Source organism: Ambystoma mexicanum, chromosome 8 (assembly GCF_040938575.1).
Source record: "Ambystoma mexicanum isolate Mex_15411 chromosome 8, UKY_AmexF1_1, whole genome shotgun sequence".
NCBI classification, from domain to species: domain Eukaryota; kingdom Metazoa; phylum Chordata; class Amphibia; order Caudata; family Ambystomatidae; genus Ambystoma; species Ambystoma mexicanum.
In genome coordinates this window covers 83,926,651-83,943,774 of record NC_090929.1, presented here as the reverse complement: position 1 = coordinate 83,943,774, position 17,124 = coordinate 83,926,651, and the positions used below count along the sequence as shown (strand labels likewise).

The window sequence follows — 17,124 nt, the reverse complement described above, 5'->3', positions numbered from 1 at the left end:
AAGATTCCCCCTGGTGAAACACGTACAGTCTACGGAATGCCATCAAGTCGTAGCCGTGGTAGATGAACTGTTCAGCGAATGGGGTGTCCCCAACGTCGTGAAAACCGACAATGGCCCACCTTTCCAAGGACAGCAGTTTGGGAAGTTTGAAGTACACCGCGGGTTCCACCATCAGAGGATCACACCACTGTGGCCACAAGCCAATGGCATGGTGGAGCGCTTTATGGGAAACATGAAGCGGACATGCCAAAAAGCGGTGGCTGACCAAACATCCATGCCTCAAGCTATCTCTCAAATGCGGAGGAGCTATCAACACACACCCCATGAAGCGACTGTCCGGACCCTAGCAGAACTGATGATCATATACAAACTGTGAACCAGGCTACCATAGCTGGAAGACTATACCCCAGCGGAGGACACTGAAATAAAAAAAAAGAGAGGCCAAAAAAAAAAAAAAAGAAAGCCAAAGATTGGGTTGACCAGAAACGGAGAGCCAGAGAACCCCAACTTCTCGTTGGGGAGATCGTGCTAGTCAAACAAGCCCAGAACAGGAAAACCGACTCCCGATACAGATCAGAGCCCCCAGTGGTGACGGAAGTCAAAGGACCAATGATCACCGCCATGGGAGACCAAGGGGAAATAACAAGGAACGCATCGTTCTTTCGCAAGATGTTCCAGGAGGACCTGGAAGAAGATGCACCTCTGGAAGATGAGGAACCCGAAAGCCATGAAACGCCCCCCGAACCGCCTGAGGACCCCCCGCCACAGGCGCTGGATGATGACACAGGCAACCCGCCTGGTCGACCTCAGCGATTCTCAAGGAAGCCCGCCCGCCTCATTGAAGAAATGTAGGCCCTGAACTTCCATGATAGGTAAGGGGGGGATGTTATGCAGCAAAGGGCACCTGCCCCTTTAAGGGAAAAAGGAAACCAGGAATGGGAGAGGGAGAGGTGGGAGGAAGGGAGGGGAGAGGGAAAGGGAAGGCGGTTTTGTAAGAGAATAAAGAGGGTAAAGACATGCCTGGTGTCCGCTCCTCATTGCATGAACGGGCCTAGGTTAATCGTAATAGAGCATCCCTCTTAACAATGGATACCTTGATGTGAAGCATGTATGGTTCAGCATGATGTATTTTTGGAAATTATGAAAACTCCACTAAAGGTTAAAATAAAGCTCTGGGATCTTGCTTGGATTTTAATGATTCAAGAGGTTCATACGTATGCGCTATATTCAGGTATCTCGCTGGCTGTGAGGCCTGCAAATATTCATCTGTATACTTGTGTACGTTTGTAAGTGCTTTCTGGCGTAGCCGTTTTTCACGGCTATGCTTTAATCTCTTTCTGACTAGAGTGATTATGGGGGCTACAGAAAAGATCAAGAGAGTGATTTTGCGAAAAACAGGCAAACATGTAGACAATGTTTCATTTGATGCTAGATTGCCGTGCACTGCTGAATCCTTGTGTATTTCATTTTGGTGACCGTATTCATGATTTTAGGGTATTATCAATTAGTAGCGTATGGAAAAATATATTTCTTGCTAGGTGTGATGCGTGGCACTTTGCAGCACTACGCTTTCTTAACAATGTATTCCCGCAATAAGTGTTGTAGGCTACTTGTTGATATTTGATGGCAGTACGCACTTTTCTCTATACTTTTAACTCTTGAGTAGATAGCGATTGTTTTTATATAATGTGTATTAATTGTTCTATACATTCTGTGCAAAAGTGCTATTTATGTGATATTTGATCTTAATTAACGATGAAATTGTATTCAGGCATGTATTTAAGTCAAATTGTTTTTGTTTTGGTGAAAGGTTCTTATGAGCTAACCACTAATAAAAACATAACATTAAAAAAAAGTCATGTACTATAGACATCGGAGGTCATTACGACCTTGGCGGTAAGGGGTTAACGGCGCCGGTAAAGGTGCCGGGGCCGTCAACCCCTTAACAGCCTATTACTAGTCTGCTCGCGGCCGAAAAATCCCCATAATGTTGCACATTTATAGCCTCTCCCTGGGCTTCCCTCAGTAGGATTTTCTGTGTAATGTCACTCCTTTGGATGGCATTGGGGTCCAGGATCAGGGAATGTAACTTACTCTGATATCATAAGGGTGTGTTTAAGGGTATGTAATGCCAGTTGTGCTCCCCTGATCATTTGGGTGAAATACTAACAGGATTTGTATTTTTTGTCTTTGTGTTGAGGTTTACATAGCGCAAACGGGGCAACATGTAAGTAATATGGGGTTAACAGAGGTCAGTGTAAGGGAAGGTTACGGGTTATAGTAGCTTGGATATCTCACAATATAGGGGTGATACATACCATATAACACATAGCACATAACTGCGTCCTTAGGTCCTGCAAAACGCCTCTTGTCCAGCCGCAGCACCTGGAGGTGAACTTTTAGGGGCATTACAAACTTGCAATACCCAGTAACAAAACACATGACATAACCACACAGCACGTTCTGCCTGTTGTTGGGGAAATATCGGTCGCCCACTATCACAGAAAGGAGTGTAACGGATGAAGGTGCAAGGATTGCATGAAGCTTCATATGCAAAGCTTTGCCTTGTGTAAGCCAATCCCAAGCTCTGCTTCTCCACAAGAACAGTGAAGGGGGGCAGCGCCCTACAAAAAAAAGGTGTTTCTGCTCTGAGCAATGGTGTGTTCGATACCTTAGTGATAGAGTTGCTGGTTCCCTTGCACTATGTTGTATTGCAATAGTTGATTTGTGTATAGTTTATATTCATCCGCCATTTGGCAGATATGGCCATGGTAGCTCCTAGTCATTGGCCAGCTGTTTTGAGGCGCAGGTGGTAAGTAGAAAAATGCCTAACACATCTGCAGCGCACCACCCCTTTTATGCTGTAAGGGCACTCACAGCTTTGTCCCTGTCTTGGGGCAAGTGCCCTCCACAGCAGTCTTTGTATGGGGATGAATGAGTGAGTGAATAACTCAAAGTCGGAGCAGCTGAAGGGTTGAGTGTGAGAGTAAGCATGAGTGAGTGAATGGCTGAGTGTTAAGACAGTGAGTGAGCGGCTGAGTGTCTATGGGGAGATGAAGGCACTGAAAGCATTTATACAGCGTAATCTACAATGAAAGTTGCCTTTGATGGTAAGGCGCCTCATGGATAGAGACTCACAATGTTGAGGTTGGTGAGGATGTAGCGCTCTGTGTCCTCTTGGTGGAACTGGTAGATGTCTGGGCCCACAACAATAAGCAGCTCCAGGTGTTTGACACCCCCTACAGTCCGCTTCTGCCGAAGGGTGGGAGGAGGCCACCGGGTCCCTGAAACAGCACAAAACAGAGGTCACAAGGAAGGACACAAGGAACGATTAAGCTCTGGCAGGTTCGAAGAGAACACAAACAAGCAATAAGTATATTTCAGCAGGTGCTGCCCCAACTGCAGCCAAATTGTCAGAGTGTTGAGTGGGAAGCCTGCACTGCTACTCGAGTGTTTGACACATGTTGGTTTAGAATAGTAAATACTCAACAGTCTCCTCATTGGCCTTCCCAACTATGCTTTTTCGCCTCTAGGCAAAGTCCTCAACTTCGCGGCCCATACAATTTTCAACCTCAGACTCTTCAACCTTACCCGCATCACCTCCACCTCCCCAGCCCTTCGCCACTTAGGCTGGTTATATATGAGACAGAAGGCAAAGTATAAACTCATTCTCATCATCTTTAAAACTATACCCGGACTTGCCCCAACCTACATATCAGCCCATCTCACTCCCTACTCTCCCCCTTGCTCCTTACGATCATTCTCGGCTCATCTCCTCTCCACCGCTCATGCCCCTTGCGAACCCTCTCATTTCTGCTCTCTTCCTCTCCTTGCTTCACTTCCTCTCTGCACTACTCCCACTCTACCTCAATTTAAATCCAAACTCCTAGCTCTTCTCCTTTATGAAAAACCACTTGTATAGCTTTCTACGCCATCACATCTCACTGTTCTCCTCTCCCGCAACCCTCTACGACAACCCTACAGCACTTATCCCTCACCCCATCATCCTAAATGTAGCACTTCCTCTACCATCCTGTTCCAATATTATGTTCTACTATCCTATTCACTGGTTCATCTTTGCCTCTGCCTTTGCTCCCCCTTCTCCCTTGTTGATCTGTTTCTTCTCTTGGCATTGTGCAACTGGCCACCCTCTGTCATTCGGACCCAGGTACCTGCTCACCCTGCCACCCTGCCACCCTCCTGCACTGCTTCCAGGCCACCCTCTGCACTAGGGTTCTTTTACCTTATCTGACTAACTTTCACCTGCAACTTGCTGGCTGCACTACTATGGTCTATTGCCCTTATTTATTTATTCATTTTATTTAATATTTATTCTGTTTTCTCTCCTCTGCTCCACACTTTCCACTCTCCCCCCTTCCATGCACCCCCCTTTTCCCTTTTCCATGCACTTACACTTTCTTAAATGTCACTGGCCCTAGTAAGATCACTGTTTTCTTTTTTGTTCTCCCTTGTTCCCCTCCCTTTTTGCCTGGTTGCGCTCTGCAACACTTGTATACGAGCGCAATATAAATAAAATATCATTTCATTTCTACTTCCCCGGCATCATCTGGTCTTATATCCACATCCACTCACCTATAGTTAAGGAGGCTGGTCCTCAATTCTGTAAATATTTTGTAAATATTAATTTCCCGGCAATGTCCATAAATAAATAGATACATACATATATAAATAAATAAATGAAGCTTGTGCTGCCGCTGACCATGCACATGGCATGCCACAAGAATGGTGTGGATGAAGCGTGCGCTGCCGCGCACCATGTTTGTGGCACGTTGACAGGGCAGGGAATGTAACTTTAACCTACTATTGATTCCCAAAACGATGAGACTAAGGATATTTAAAAAGTCAATCATTAAAGGTGTTGCATACCTTTGTTATTTTAAAACACTGTGGTAGCTAATCAGTGGGCACGTTTTGACTCTACCATTTCCATGGTTAGACTTTATATCTTAAATAAATTAAATACGTCCACACTCTATTTAAATGTACCCAACTAAGTAATACAACAACACTGGTAATCTACAAAATAAAATGTATGCACAGTATAAATAAAATAAACAAACAAACATATGTTTTCAAGAGTTACTTCATGACCTACAGACATAAAGCAAATTGATGGGATTACATACATGTGTACAATAAAGGACTATATAACAGTGGTCTATGGACACCATAATACAATGTCAGCATTGTTCCTGTTCAAAATTGTTAAGTACACCTCTGCAGGATAACAATTTGATGGCAAGTTTAATGGATCTAAACCATTCTTTGCAGGGGTGGTGGGGTGGGATCTACAGACCACTCGCAGCTCAGTTTCCAAGTTAAGTAGCTTTTATTTAATATGGGAAGGGGTTGGATGAAGGCCTAACCTAAGCATAGCTCTAGACGGTAAACAGTGTCAGGATGGAGGACTAACGAAGAATGTGGTGCAGGGTTTCCTGGAAAGTGCCTTGTGCCCAAGTTGCAATGCTCGAAGGTTCAGGTCCGTAACTATCTAGTCTAAACTGGGCCTGATGTCCGAAGCCTGAAGTCTCTCGCACAGAGCTTACAGCGCTCCTTTGTAGATCATTCTGGCTGCTTCTTGGTCTCTTGCACGCAAGTCACCTTCCCAGGCTCTTCGGTATTGTCTTACCACACGTCTACCAGCAAGAATGCTATCCTCCCTCCTCCACGGTGCTAGTAAGCCTGAAGTTATTCTCACACACCAGCCAAGTGTCAGTCAGCTGGGCTTGAAGCCGCTGGAGGCTCAGTTGCTCTCTTTTGTTCTTTCTCCAAGCCTCTGCATCTCTGGCTTCGGCCAGGATCTGAGTTAGAGACCCCAGGCGGGCTATCAACAATGATCCTCTCTTTCTGGCAATCAACGACTTTGGCAGGTCACTGGGTTATAGCCCAGAGCAGGCTGGTAGTAACACCCCTTTCCTTGATGGTCTATAGCCATGGCCAGGGTCTGGACTACAGGCCCCAGAATGCTTTCTGTACTGTGATCCTCTACTTGACAGACGTGCACCAAAAGCAGACTTCTAGCACTTAGTAATGTGATGAATTCTGCAGAGTCATCACTAAACCCGATCCTTAAGTCTCCGATCCTAGCCCTGGGCGTGGTATCATGAGGGAGGATTACATGAGAGGAAACGCCTGTCAAGGGGAAGTGGTGACTCCGTTAGGAGGGACCCGGTATTCAAACTCTTCTGAGGATGAGATTTCCATAATGCCCAACTATCTAATGGCATGTTGTCACTCTATCATTTCCTCTGCAGGAATTACCCAAACTACCAAACATAAAGACCCTTTTAATAAGCATGAAAATGGTACACTCAGAGATCAGGAGGTTAACATCACATCTTCTAGATGTTTTGATTCTGCTTTGTATCAAGGTCCAAACCCAAATGGAAAAATACCAACTCCTTCAATAACCTCCCCTAAATTAGAAAACTCTCAGTTACCCAATTAGATGGGATTAACTAAGAATAAAACAAATAAGAACATTATGGACTTCAAGTCCCAAAATGCTCTTAGTTTGAGACGAGGAAGAGGAGCTCAGAGTTAAAGAATGGGTATGAGGGGTCTAGTTGTTTTAATGTAAAACACCTGCACAGGACCTTTAAAAACTTGACTGCCCTTCAGGTGCGAGAGAAGCAGTGGCGGGAGAAGCAACAGCAGAAAGAAACAGAAGATGATGGCGTTGTGGTGGCAGCCGAACGCTGTGTAGCAGAATTTGGGACAACGTGGCCATGGAGAAGATGCGAAGAGGTCCCGTAGAGAGAAGAGGCAACACCAGCAAGTTGGAAGGAGACCCCAAGGCATACTGATGAGTTGGCCTGAAACAGGTGACCTTGGTGCGCTTTGAAGGAGACCACTAGGTGATGAGGATTACTATGAATACCGAACAATTGAATTAAGGCAAACTGGGCACAACTATCCTAATGTGGGATTCCAAATAGGGGAAAATTGCAACCCGCATTGCCAAAGTCAGAGCAGGTTGATATACAAACAAATTGGACATAACTCTCCTGAACAGGGATACCAATTAGGAGACTATTATAACCCATATAGTCAAATCAGCAAAAGAGTAACACCAAGGCAAACTGGCTACAACTCTCCCAGAAAGAGATGTCAAGTGGGTTTCAATTGTAATCCAGATTGCTCACAGCCAAGAGGTTTCACCATCAGAAAACCAAGGCCGCAGGAGAGAAACCCTCCTTGCATGAAAGACCAAGGGGGAGAAAACTGTAACCTGCATTGCCAAAAACCAAACGAAAAGCAGGATAAGAAGGATCCTTTTGTATTTGTATCTATATTTGTATATGTATTTTATTATTTATATAGCTCTTTACACCAAAGCGCTTGTGGAAGATGAATTGTGAAAAGATGCCAACCTTTTTGATGAAAGCTAAAAGAATATCAAGAGAAGCAGTTGTTGGTTCAAATCTCCTCATTTATGGTTCTTGTGTGGAGAGTTTGGAATAAGCATTATCACAGAGTACAACATTGTAGTAATAGGAGTTGTATCCTGGCACGCGAGTAAACTAGGAAAGGAAACTATTGTTAGTCCTGGCAGGCGAGTGGACCGGGAAGAAGAAGTGATTCTAAGTACTGTGATTGTGGTAAAAGATTGTGGTGGAAAGGAAATGTTGACTTCATCCCTTTCTTTGATAACCTGCTGCATTTCAGAAAGCTATTGTTAAAAACACCTTGACTAAAGTGTTTCTTTTGGACGAAGAAATAAGAGATGCTTACAAGTGATTGGCCTGTTGAGAAAAGAACACTTACTTTTGATTTATGAATTTATGTTTGGAGGAGAAGATTTTTGTTATTTCAAGCAGGAGCTATTTGGAAGCAAAAGATGTTTGTTTTTCCAAACAGTAAGTTGTGAAAACACTAACAATTGCTTTGATTTGTGACCAAACCTTTGGAAGAGAGAGACAATCACTTTGTCAAGTCAAAGGGCTTTGATTGCTAATAAGCCTTTGGAAAAGAAACACACACTTTGCCAAGTAAAAGGAGACATTGAATGGAAAAGGCTTTGTATGATATATTGAATGGAACTTTGTTACTATACAGAACTTTCTTGAGATTGAACTTTGTTTGGAATATTCCTGAATTGATCCAGGGGAAGGGAACTCAACCCTGGTAACAAGGATTCCTGGTGATAAATTCCGAGATCAACCTTGTATGTTTATTTATTTTTTATTTATTTATTATTGAATATAGTTGCATTTATATCAACTTTTTCAATTTTTTACATAAAAAAAGTTCATAAACATAGTCAATGGGCCTCATTACGACCCAGGCGGTAAGTTACCGCCTGGGCCGTGACTTTAACACCATGGCGTAAACTACGTTTACGCCATGGTGGTTGGCGGACTTACCGCCCCATTCCGACCTAGGCGGGGCGGTAAGTCCCCAATCCCCATTTACCCTTCCCCATTCCCATTTTTGCCCCATAGGGCATAATGGGAGTGGGTAAGGCGTTAATTACGCCACCGTAAATTACGGTGGCGTAATTAACTCCATGGTCCCTTAGCGCCATGGATTTTAACACCTGCTAAAAGCAGGTGTTAAGTCCGCCATGGCGCTAAGGGACCTCGTACTCAGGCGGTAAGGGTCGGCGCTGTTAACGCTGCCGTTAACCCCTTACCGCCTGAGTCGTAATGAGGCCCAATAACAATGAAAAATACATCAAATTTGCAATAGAAAATAGTCAGCCAGTTAAATTCATGAATTGAGAAAAATTGGTAAAATATTGGTAAAGTATTTCATGATATGATAAAATATCTACAGACAAGTTCATCATTGTAAAACGGATAGTGAAGCACCAAATTCATTCCATGTTCAAAGCCTTTAAAAAATTAACAGTGGCAGGCAACTCTTATGATCATACATTCGGTTGCTGCCAAGGCGGCCCATCTGTTACTTGGGTCAATTTGTGCAAAATACGCAAAATGATTCACAAAATGAACACTTCTCGTGCTCATGAGGGCCGGGCAGTCCAGTATTATATGTTGCAGAGTTTCGACAATAGCGGCATTTTTACAAAATCTGCACCAGTTGAGATCTGGGGAAATTTGCTTCCTTCTTGTTTTAACCTGACGAGTGGGCCAGATGTTAAGTCGCACTCGTAAGGTAGCAGATCTAATAGCAGCAGATGGAGCCAAACATAGATAGGATGCAGTTTCTCTGTATCGTTTAGGGCCAAATATTGCGGAATCAAAGTCTTTGTAAGTTAAGCATTGGGCTCTAGTGTCAATCCAGTCCATCATATACACTTTCTTCGTTGCTTGTGCCGGATGGAACACGAGAAGATCAAGTGATATATCGGCGTTCACCATGATCTTCAAAATACTTGTGGACCAATTTTTAGGAAAAGTTTCTGATAATTTAAGTAGATAACTGGAAATAGAGGATAGTGTAGAGTTGTCACATGTGGATAACAAGCATTTACAAAATAAGGCACATAGTCGCCAATTGTGAAGGGCCAATAAGGATATTAAGCCTAGTTCATAGCGCAGTAACGCACCAGGGACACAATGGGGTAGATGTAAAATTGCTCGCCAGAACTTGGCTTCTAATAAATTTAGAAAACCTATAGGAATGATTTGCGTTTCAAGACCATAAAGAATAGTTGCTACAACGTTCTGATTCCAGTAAGTAATGGCAGCCTTGATCGAAAACTTGCCATATTTTGAAACAATCAAACGTGTTTGACAAATTGCCATAGTTAACTTCTGTTTGATTTTTTTCAGGTGCGATTCTAGTGCAGGACAGCCATCAAAAATGAGACCCAAATAAACATAATTTGGAACCATCTTTATGGGGATGCCCTCAATTTGCCAATTTAACAAATGCTTGTGTAGACCTTTAGGAACAAACGTGACAATCTGTGTTTTACCAGTGTTTACTATCAGTTCATTTTCTTTAAAGTAATGGCAAAGCTGACAGAAGGTTACGTAAGCCACTAGGTGTTTTTGATACTAAGACAAGATCGTCAGCATACCACAAGGCACAAATTTTCACGCCATTTAGTTTAGGTGCATCAGTTATGATTTTATCAAAGATCCAGCGCACATCATTAATGAAGAAATTGAACAAGGCTGACGCTAGAATGCACCCCTGTTTTAACCCTCTAGATGTGCAAATTGGGGAAGATAAGAGGCCCTCAGCGTTTAGTCTTATGTAGACCTTAGTTTTTGAATGGAGAGCGTAAATGATATCAACAAGAGTGGAGGGACATCCCGCCCAGATTAATTTATCTATGAGTTTCGGTCTTGAAACCGAATCAAAGGCGGAATGAAGATCCACAAATGCAAAATATCTAAGTTGTCTCTTGTTCTGTGCTTGTTGTCTTATGGCTTTTAAGGTAATTAAATTGACACCAGTGCCCAAGCCAGCCACAAAACCCGTTTGGGCTGGACCTCGTTGACTAGCCAATATTGACCAGTCATTAAAGTCTCTGAGCACCAACCTAGAGACTAATTTTCCTGGAGCATCCAGTATTGCTATTGGACGATAACTCTTAGCATTCATACAATCACCTTTTTTGTAAACCGGAATAATCACAGATGAACGACATGACTCTGGAATGGTTTTAGTTTGCAAGATGTAGTGAAAAGCATTATTCAAGATTACCGCCCATTCTTTTATATGCTGTTTGAGCATCCAATTTGTAAGCCTGTCAAGGCCTGCTGCTCTTGACGAGGATGATGACTTAATGAAGTTCTGGTGTACAACGCAAGCTCCAACAATTCACATGGCTTCTGTTGTAGTTATAATGACTCATTTTCGAATCAAAATACAGTGATGTAAAATGAGTGACCCACACAGATTCAGATACTCCATTGAGTTGCAAATGGACTTGGGGAGCTGTATTGCATTTATTCAGTAGTTCACAAACTATTGCAGAGTTTTTATTATAACAAGCTGCAAGAAAATGTTCACCATCTATTTGATACAATGCAGCTTTTTCTTGATCGGATCCAGCGGCGGTATTTTGCTTTAGCAATATTGACGGCTTTGATCTGGGCATTCATGGGTAGTTTTCGAAGATTTCTAATTTCTTTTCTGTAAGCTTTTTTTCTCTCACAGAGAGCTAGATCAAACCCCTGAACATGTCTCTTAGATGGATTTTTAGGAACAGGAAGTAGATTTGCAAAGGAGTTCAAAACGTCTATATAAGAGTCGGCTTTGAGTAGCTTTTGGTTGATAAAAATGGCATCATTCAGTGCTAAAAGTTTATCAGTTGACCATTTAAAGTGATTTCTGGCATTGTTGACTAATAAGGTCTGTTTGTACCAACGGGCAGGTTTAAGGTGATTTTCAATTCGGACCGACCAAAATAATGCTAGGAGATGGTGATCACTAGCTGTCTGTTTTACAACAACAAACTTATTAGTATTCATAAAGATACTATTGGACATAAAGATATAATCGATAGTCGATTTAGAAGTACCTCTCTCCCAGGTATTCATGGGAGGTATGTCGCCTATGATCGCACCGTTTGCCATTTTTAGATGAAGATCTTCCATAAAGGACAACCACCTCGATCCCTCACGATTCTTAGTGCTTGTACTAGACTCAAAGCAAGACAAATTCAAATCACCCATTACTAAAATTCCAGAAAAATTGCCCTGAGCAAAGATAAGTTCAAATAAAGTCGAAAGAGCCGTATAAAAGCTGTCGTCGATGATACCCAGCGGTTTGCGATAGAGGTTGATGAGAGCGTAAGTTTGCAAATTAAATGAAATCTTTACCAATTGCATGAATTTGTTTGGAGCCTGCCAGGGGGAGATTTTGAAACCCTTGCTTGCTTTTACAGCAACTATCAGACCAGCAGTAGGTCTCCCTTTATCACCTTGTTCTGCCGGGAGTAGAATAAGTTCATGATCATCCCATATAGGCGGGTTTACGAGCCACGTTTCTTGTAAGGCTACTATATCATATGTATTCAATTGCGTATTTAAAGTCCATTGCAGGTGAGATGAACCACGCGTGTTCCAACTAGCAAGTGAAATTTCAGTTGGGGTGGTGCATATTCGTGGTTATGAGTGAGAATTAGTGGAAAACAAAGAATCAGGAAATGATTCTTGAGTGCAGAAATTGCAAGTGCACAGGGGTTCAGAGGCCGTGCCTGCAGTGGATTCATTAAAGTCAACCTTCTTGATTTGCTGGCGTGCCGGATCTTGTGCTAATAGAAAGCCAAGATTGAATAAATCCATTCTGGCATTCCATAAGGTGTTGCGTACAATTCCAGACTTTATCCATAGTCTGGCAATGGAGAGGTTCTGATCACATAGAAACTCAATTTGATCTAAATCAGTAGAGGAAATAGCATCCAGTCCTTCTATATCCCCAAACATTTTAAGAACACTAGCACGGCATAAATCATATTTTGGGAACGGCCCATCTCGACACTTCAGAATCAGACTGTGTAACAAATTACATTTTTTTGATAGTGCAACGCTGGCATCATTTGTGCGAGGTTTGGTGCCACCATTGCGAGAATCTGAGTTCTTCCTGCTGTTTTGTTTAGGAGGATCTTGATTGTGACGGCAATAAGGTGGTTTGGTACAAGTGTCTATTTGGGATTTTGGGAGTGAAATTTCGTTTCCAGTGATATGTTGAATGTTAAGTGTTTGAGAAGGTTGAGTACTAACATTTACAGCTTCGGGAAATACCTCAGAGATTCTGTTGAATAGATAAGTGTCAACTGCTGCTTTTAGTGAGCTTAATCGGTCATTAGCCCCTGTTGTGGAAATGGTAGATGGGGGTAGCTTACCAGCGCTAGAAGAGATTACGTCACAGTGTGCGGTCAATGTTTGTGCAACCAGAGAGGGTTGCCTAATTTGCACATTGTCAGGTTTAGCTGTAAGCAAGTGTACCAGCTCATTCAAGGGGACATAGTTAGATGAAGTATTAGACACCGTCTTGGGGGCAATTTGAAGTAGAGGAGAATCCCACGGCGACACTTGGTTTGCTGACATACCGGCCGTATCATTGTTTGTAATTTCATTGCATTTGTGTATTGGAGCCGCAGAGGAGTTGTCAGAAGTGTTTGTAGCAACCACGGGGGGATTCAATTGATGTTGTTTTTTTATTCCACCCGAGGGTTTGTTATGTCTTTGTGTGGCTTTAGATGACACATTTTTTATTTTGCCAGTGCTTGCAGATGTACGACCAGTTTTTTGTGAATTTTGTTTTGAGCAAGCAGGCGAATTAAAGTTAGCAACTAATTGAACAGCATTTCTCACCCGAGAGTCAACACTGATCCGAGACTCATTGTGTTTTGAGATCAAGGCATCTTCTACACATTCAATCGGCCGAATGATCTTTGAAAATGCTGGTAACACTGGATAGGTGGATGGGGGAACTTTGTTTAGTGCTTCTAGATTTGAGAGACGTTGTGTAATGGTAGCTCCAGATTGTTCATGAGAGCTTTGAACGGAAGACCAATAGGATTCAAGGGTGGTTATTCTTTGCTCCAAATTCTCTAAAGAGAAGCTTTTAGCGTTTTTAGGCGGTTTGTCTGTCATCGAATTGCTTATAAGGTCTAATTTTGTGGTTTGACTGACTATTTTCTGATCTAGAGATTCAAAAAGCTTGAATAGACTAGAAATGGTAGTATTAATAGCCCCCAGGGTAATTTCTAATAAAGCAGGGTTAGCTGGGGATGTAAAGGCTTGTTTTTTTATTATCCTTGATAGGACAGCGACGAGGAGTCGGTTGAATAAAGGACACCTCGTCCTCCTGTCTTGTTGAGTCCATAGGGCATGGTTGTTCATAGTCAGTCAGAATTGAGACTCTTGAACTTTCTAGGTCTCTACACTCAGCAGCAATGAGACGGGGAGATGGTGAGGGCTTGTTTAAGCTAACTTGACCCACGTCTTCAATAAGTACTGAAGCCACCGAGGTGTTCGTAATAGACTTATCTCGAACTATCTTACTGTTGTCTAGTAATGACTCTTCAGTATCATGAGTGGATTCTTCTAAAACTGTAGCAAATATTTGAAAAGGTGTAATAGTTATGTTGGGAGAGTGAGGTACAGTTAGTAGAGTTTGATCTGAAATGGTAATACTTAAAGGGGGAATAAGAGGGCATTTGTTAGAGGTAGGGCGTTTTGATGGACTTAAAGCACTTTGAGGAGCCTTGGGTGAGGACAAATCAGTTGTTGTGTTCCCTGAAGATGCAAAATCGATCGGATCAGCTGTCGCTCTACCACATGGTGTTTTCTCATAAAATTTGCGAATATCATGTTGAATGGGGGTTCTAATAGGAGGTGTCAGAATTATATTTTTCTTGGAAGTGCGAGTACGACTTTTAGGCTTGTTCTGTAGTTTAGATATATTCAAATTCACAGGAGATTGTGGGAGGCAATCGTGATCCGGTAGATTTTGCGTTGGGCATGGAGGAATACTCATAGGATCTCTAGTGATCTCCGATGGCATACCTGTTTTCAAGGAGAACATAGGTGGTTTACAAACAATTACTAAGAGTAAGTGGAGTTTTCCGCTTTGTGTGTACAACAAAGACACGCAGTTGTTTAAGAGAACAGAATAAGAGGAGTAAGTTCAAGCAAGCAAAACCTTATTGCATGATGACTGACTAGGTGATGGCAGCGTAAGTGAACAGTACCTGTATCAGATTGAATAGTTCACTACCATCCACCTAACAGCCGCACAACAGCCAGAGGGCTTGACTCCACCGGGCTTAACGCCGCAACGGTGGTTAGTCCGTGAATAAAAGGACCTTCCAAGTCACGTGGTCCGTTACGTGACCGCAGTCAGGTCCGCCTCCTCCAGGAAGCAGTAGGAACCTCGGCAAGAGCCTCGCTTGCAGTGCCGAGGAAACAAAGTATGCTGTAGATGCAGCCGTGAAGCACAAGCGTTTAGGCAGGCAAGCGCTCCTTCAAAGCAGTATGTAACACCCCGCACGGGCGGTTAGTCCGTGAATAAAAGGACCTTCCAAGTCACGTGGTCCGTCACGTGACCGCAGTCAGGTCCGCCTCCTCAAGGAAGCAGTAGGAACCTCGGCAAGAGCCTCGCTCGCAGTACTGAGAAAACAAAGTATGCTGTAAATGCAGCCGTGGAGCACAAGCGTTTAGGCAGGCAAACGCTCCTTCAAAGCAGTATGTAACAACCTTGTATGTTATTGTGTGGGATTTAAGAAAGCCAATCAAACTTTTTATTATTTTGTTGTACATATAGGTGTGAGGGTCAGACACTTTTTGGACACTAGGTCATTTTTATTTAGCCTTAGTTTGTTAGGTAGGGACATCCTTGTTAGGTTAGGGAAAGATAGCCGTTTGTGTCACCCATTTTTATTTAATAAAAATGGGAACTTGTTAGCAAACTATATCTGTGTGACCGTATCACGTTTCTGACCCCCTCACAGTAAGGCCTGCCTCGTTGCTTGCACTCCTGCTCTTCCTCACACTACTTCACAGCTCTATACCGCTGTCCCTCAAATTCTGGTCTCTATTGTGCCTTTTCATACTCTTTAGCCTGTCTAAACAGCTCAAATAATACCATGATTTGGATTGGTCGCTTCACCATTGCCTCTGTGTCCCCATAACGCCCATGATTTATTTGTACCAACTCCACCTACTTTTCCCTCATTACTTCCATGTGTTTTGGATTTCCATCATCGTTGCCGGTCTTAATTGCAAGTGAGGACACAGGCAGTATGCTAAAATATGTGGTGCCACCATCTTTAGGTCAGGCAGAACTGTCATGGCGCCCAAGCAGCTCCTGAGATCTCGCCTCTACTCTGCTGGTACACCCTCTACAATCGACCTGCATGTATGCAGTTCAGGAGTCCCCCATTCTCCACAGACCCTGTATCTGTTGCTGACATTTCATCCCCTGCCGAAGCAGGTTTGAAAGCCACTCATCTCTACTGCTGCTACTCTGTACTCCCTGCACACCTGCTTCCGAAGATTTAGTATGGCTCACAGAAGATATAAACACTGACATTTCAGTACTGTGGCGAGTCAGAAGGACACAGACTCTCAGATGGCATTTTCAGGATGGTTTATGAAAATAGGCCTAACTTTCCCTATCACTATGGGGGTTCTGTACCTATCTTAATAACTAATGTGCTTGTCAGTCTGTCGTGAAAGTCCGAATAAAGAAGTCTGATGTCCTAACTACCCTAACTGACCCTACCGCTAGATAGAACAAAGCAACGCACGGAGAATGACTCCCTTCTCTTTAGTATCAATCTATGAATTAGTATAGGATCCTTAAATATCCCCTTGCTACTTATTTGATCAGTCTCTGTAACTCTTCCCATGGACTGGTAAACCTTTCTCTTCTGTTAGGGATTTGCTTGTTATATCTTTTACAACGTTCTCCCTTTTGATCACTTAGATTAATTCTGAATACCGAACTGATTAAAAGAAGTTAAAGTGTCAGGATAAGAACATTGTGAATAGAAAGTAAGTAATTGCCAAAGTCAAGAGAGGGCAATACTAAAGGAAGTTAACAATAACCAACATAGGCGAAACAACGAGAGGGCAATACTGAAGCTACCTAATTATAACCTTTATTGCAAGGGTGAAGAAGAGGCAATAGCTGAAAAAAACCTCAACAAGCCTTGTCTAAGCCAAAGAAGAGCAATTGTGACAGAGAGATATTGTCAGCATTTGTTTGATGAAAAGGTGGGAAAACAAGATGGGCAGGAACGAAGCTGATCAGGAGGAGAGGAAGTTACTGACGGGCCCATAGGTCAGTGCTCACCCTCCAGAACTTGTAAGATAAGATAGGTGCACCTTGTGAGGACAGGGCGTGCAGGATTCACATACTCCAACACGACTCAATAATGAGGACTCAGTAAATTGGCAAAGGGAAGTCTGTTTAATGACAAGTACATCAAACAGAGAAACAAATGGAAATCAGCAGCATTGCGATCACCTGTCTCGCTCCGACTTCCTCGAACTTCAGTTGAACAGAAACTTTTATGCATAAAACTCGTCATCATTGACGTCTAACTCTACAAAATCGTCATGCAATAAAATTGGGTAGGAAAGGTAACTTAAGTATAGGTTCTATATCTGTATATGGTAACAGAGCATGTGGATTGGATAACTTATCGGGTGTGCGTCTATGTCCAAC

General features: G+C 42.9%; 1 protein-coding gene across 2 annotated transcripts in view; it reads right to left on the bottom strand.

Annotated features, from left to right (window-relative positions):
• Positions 1-17,124, bottom strand: part of ADAMTS13 (ADAM metallopeptidase with thrombospondin type 1 motif 13) — a 447,185-nt gene that overhangs the window by 339,428 nt on the left and 90,633 nt on the right. For both annotated transcript variants that reach the window (XM_069609349.1, XM_069609350.1), the window contains exon 5: positions 3,139-3,284. In XM_069609349.1, coding sequence (XP_069465450.1) covers positions 3,139-3,284 — 146 coding nt within the window. The remainder of the gene's footprint in view (positions 1-3,138; positions 3,285-17,124) is intronic.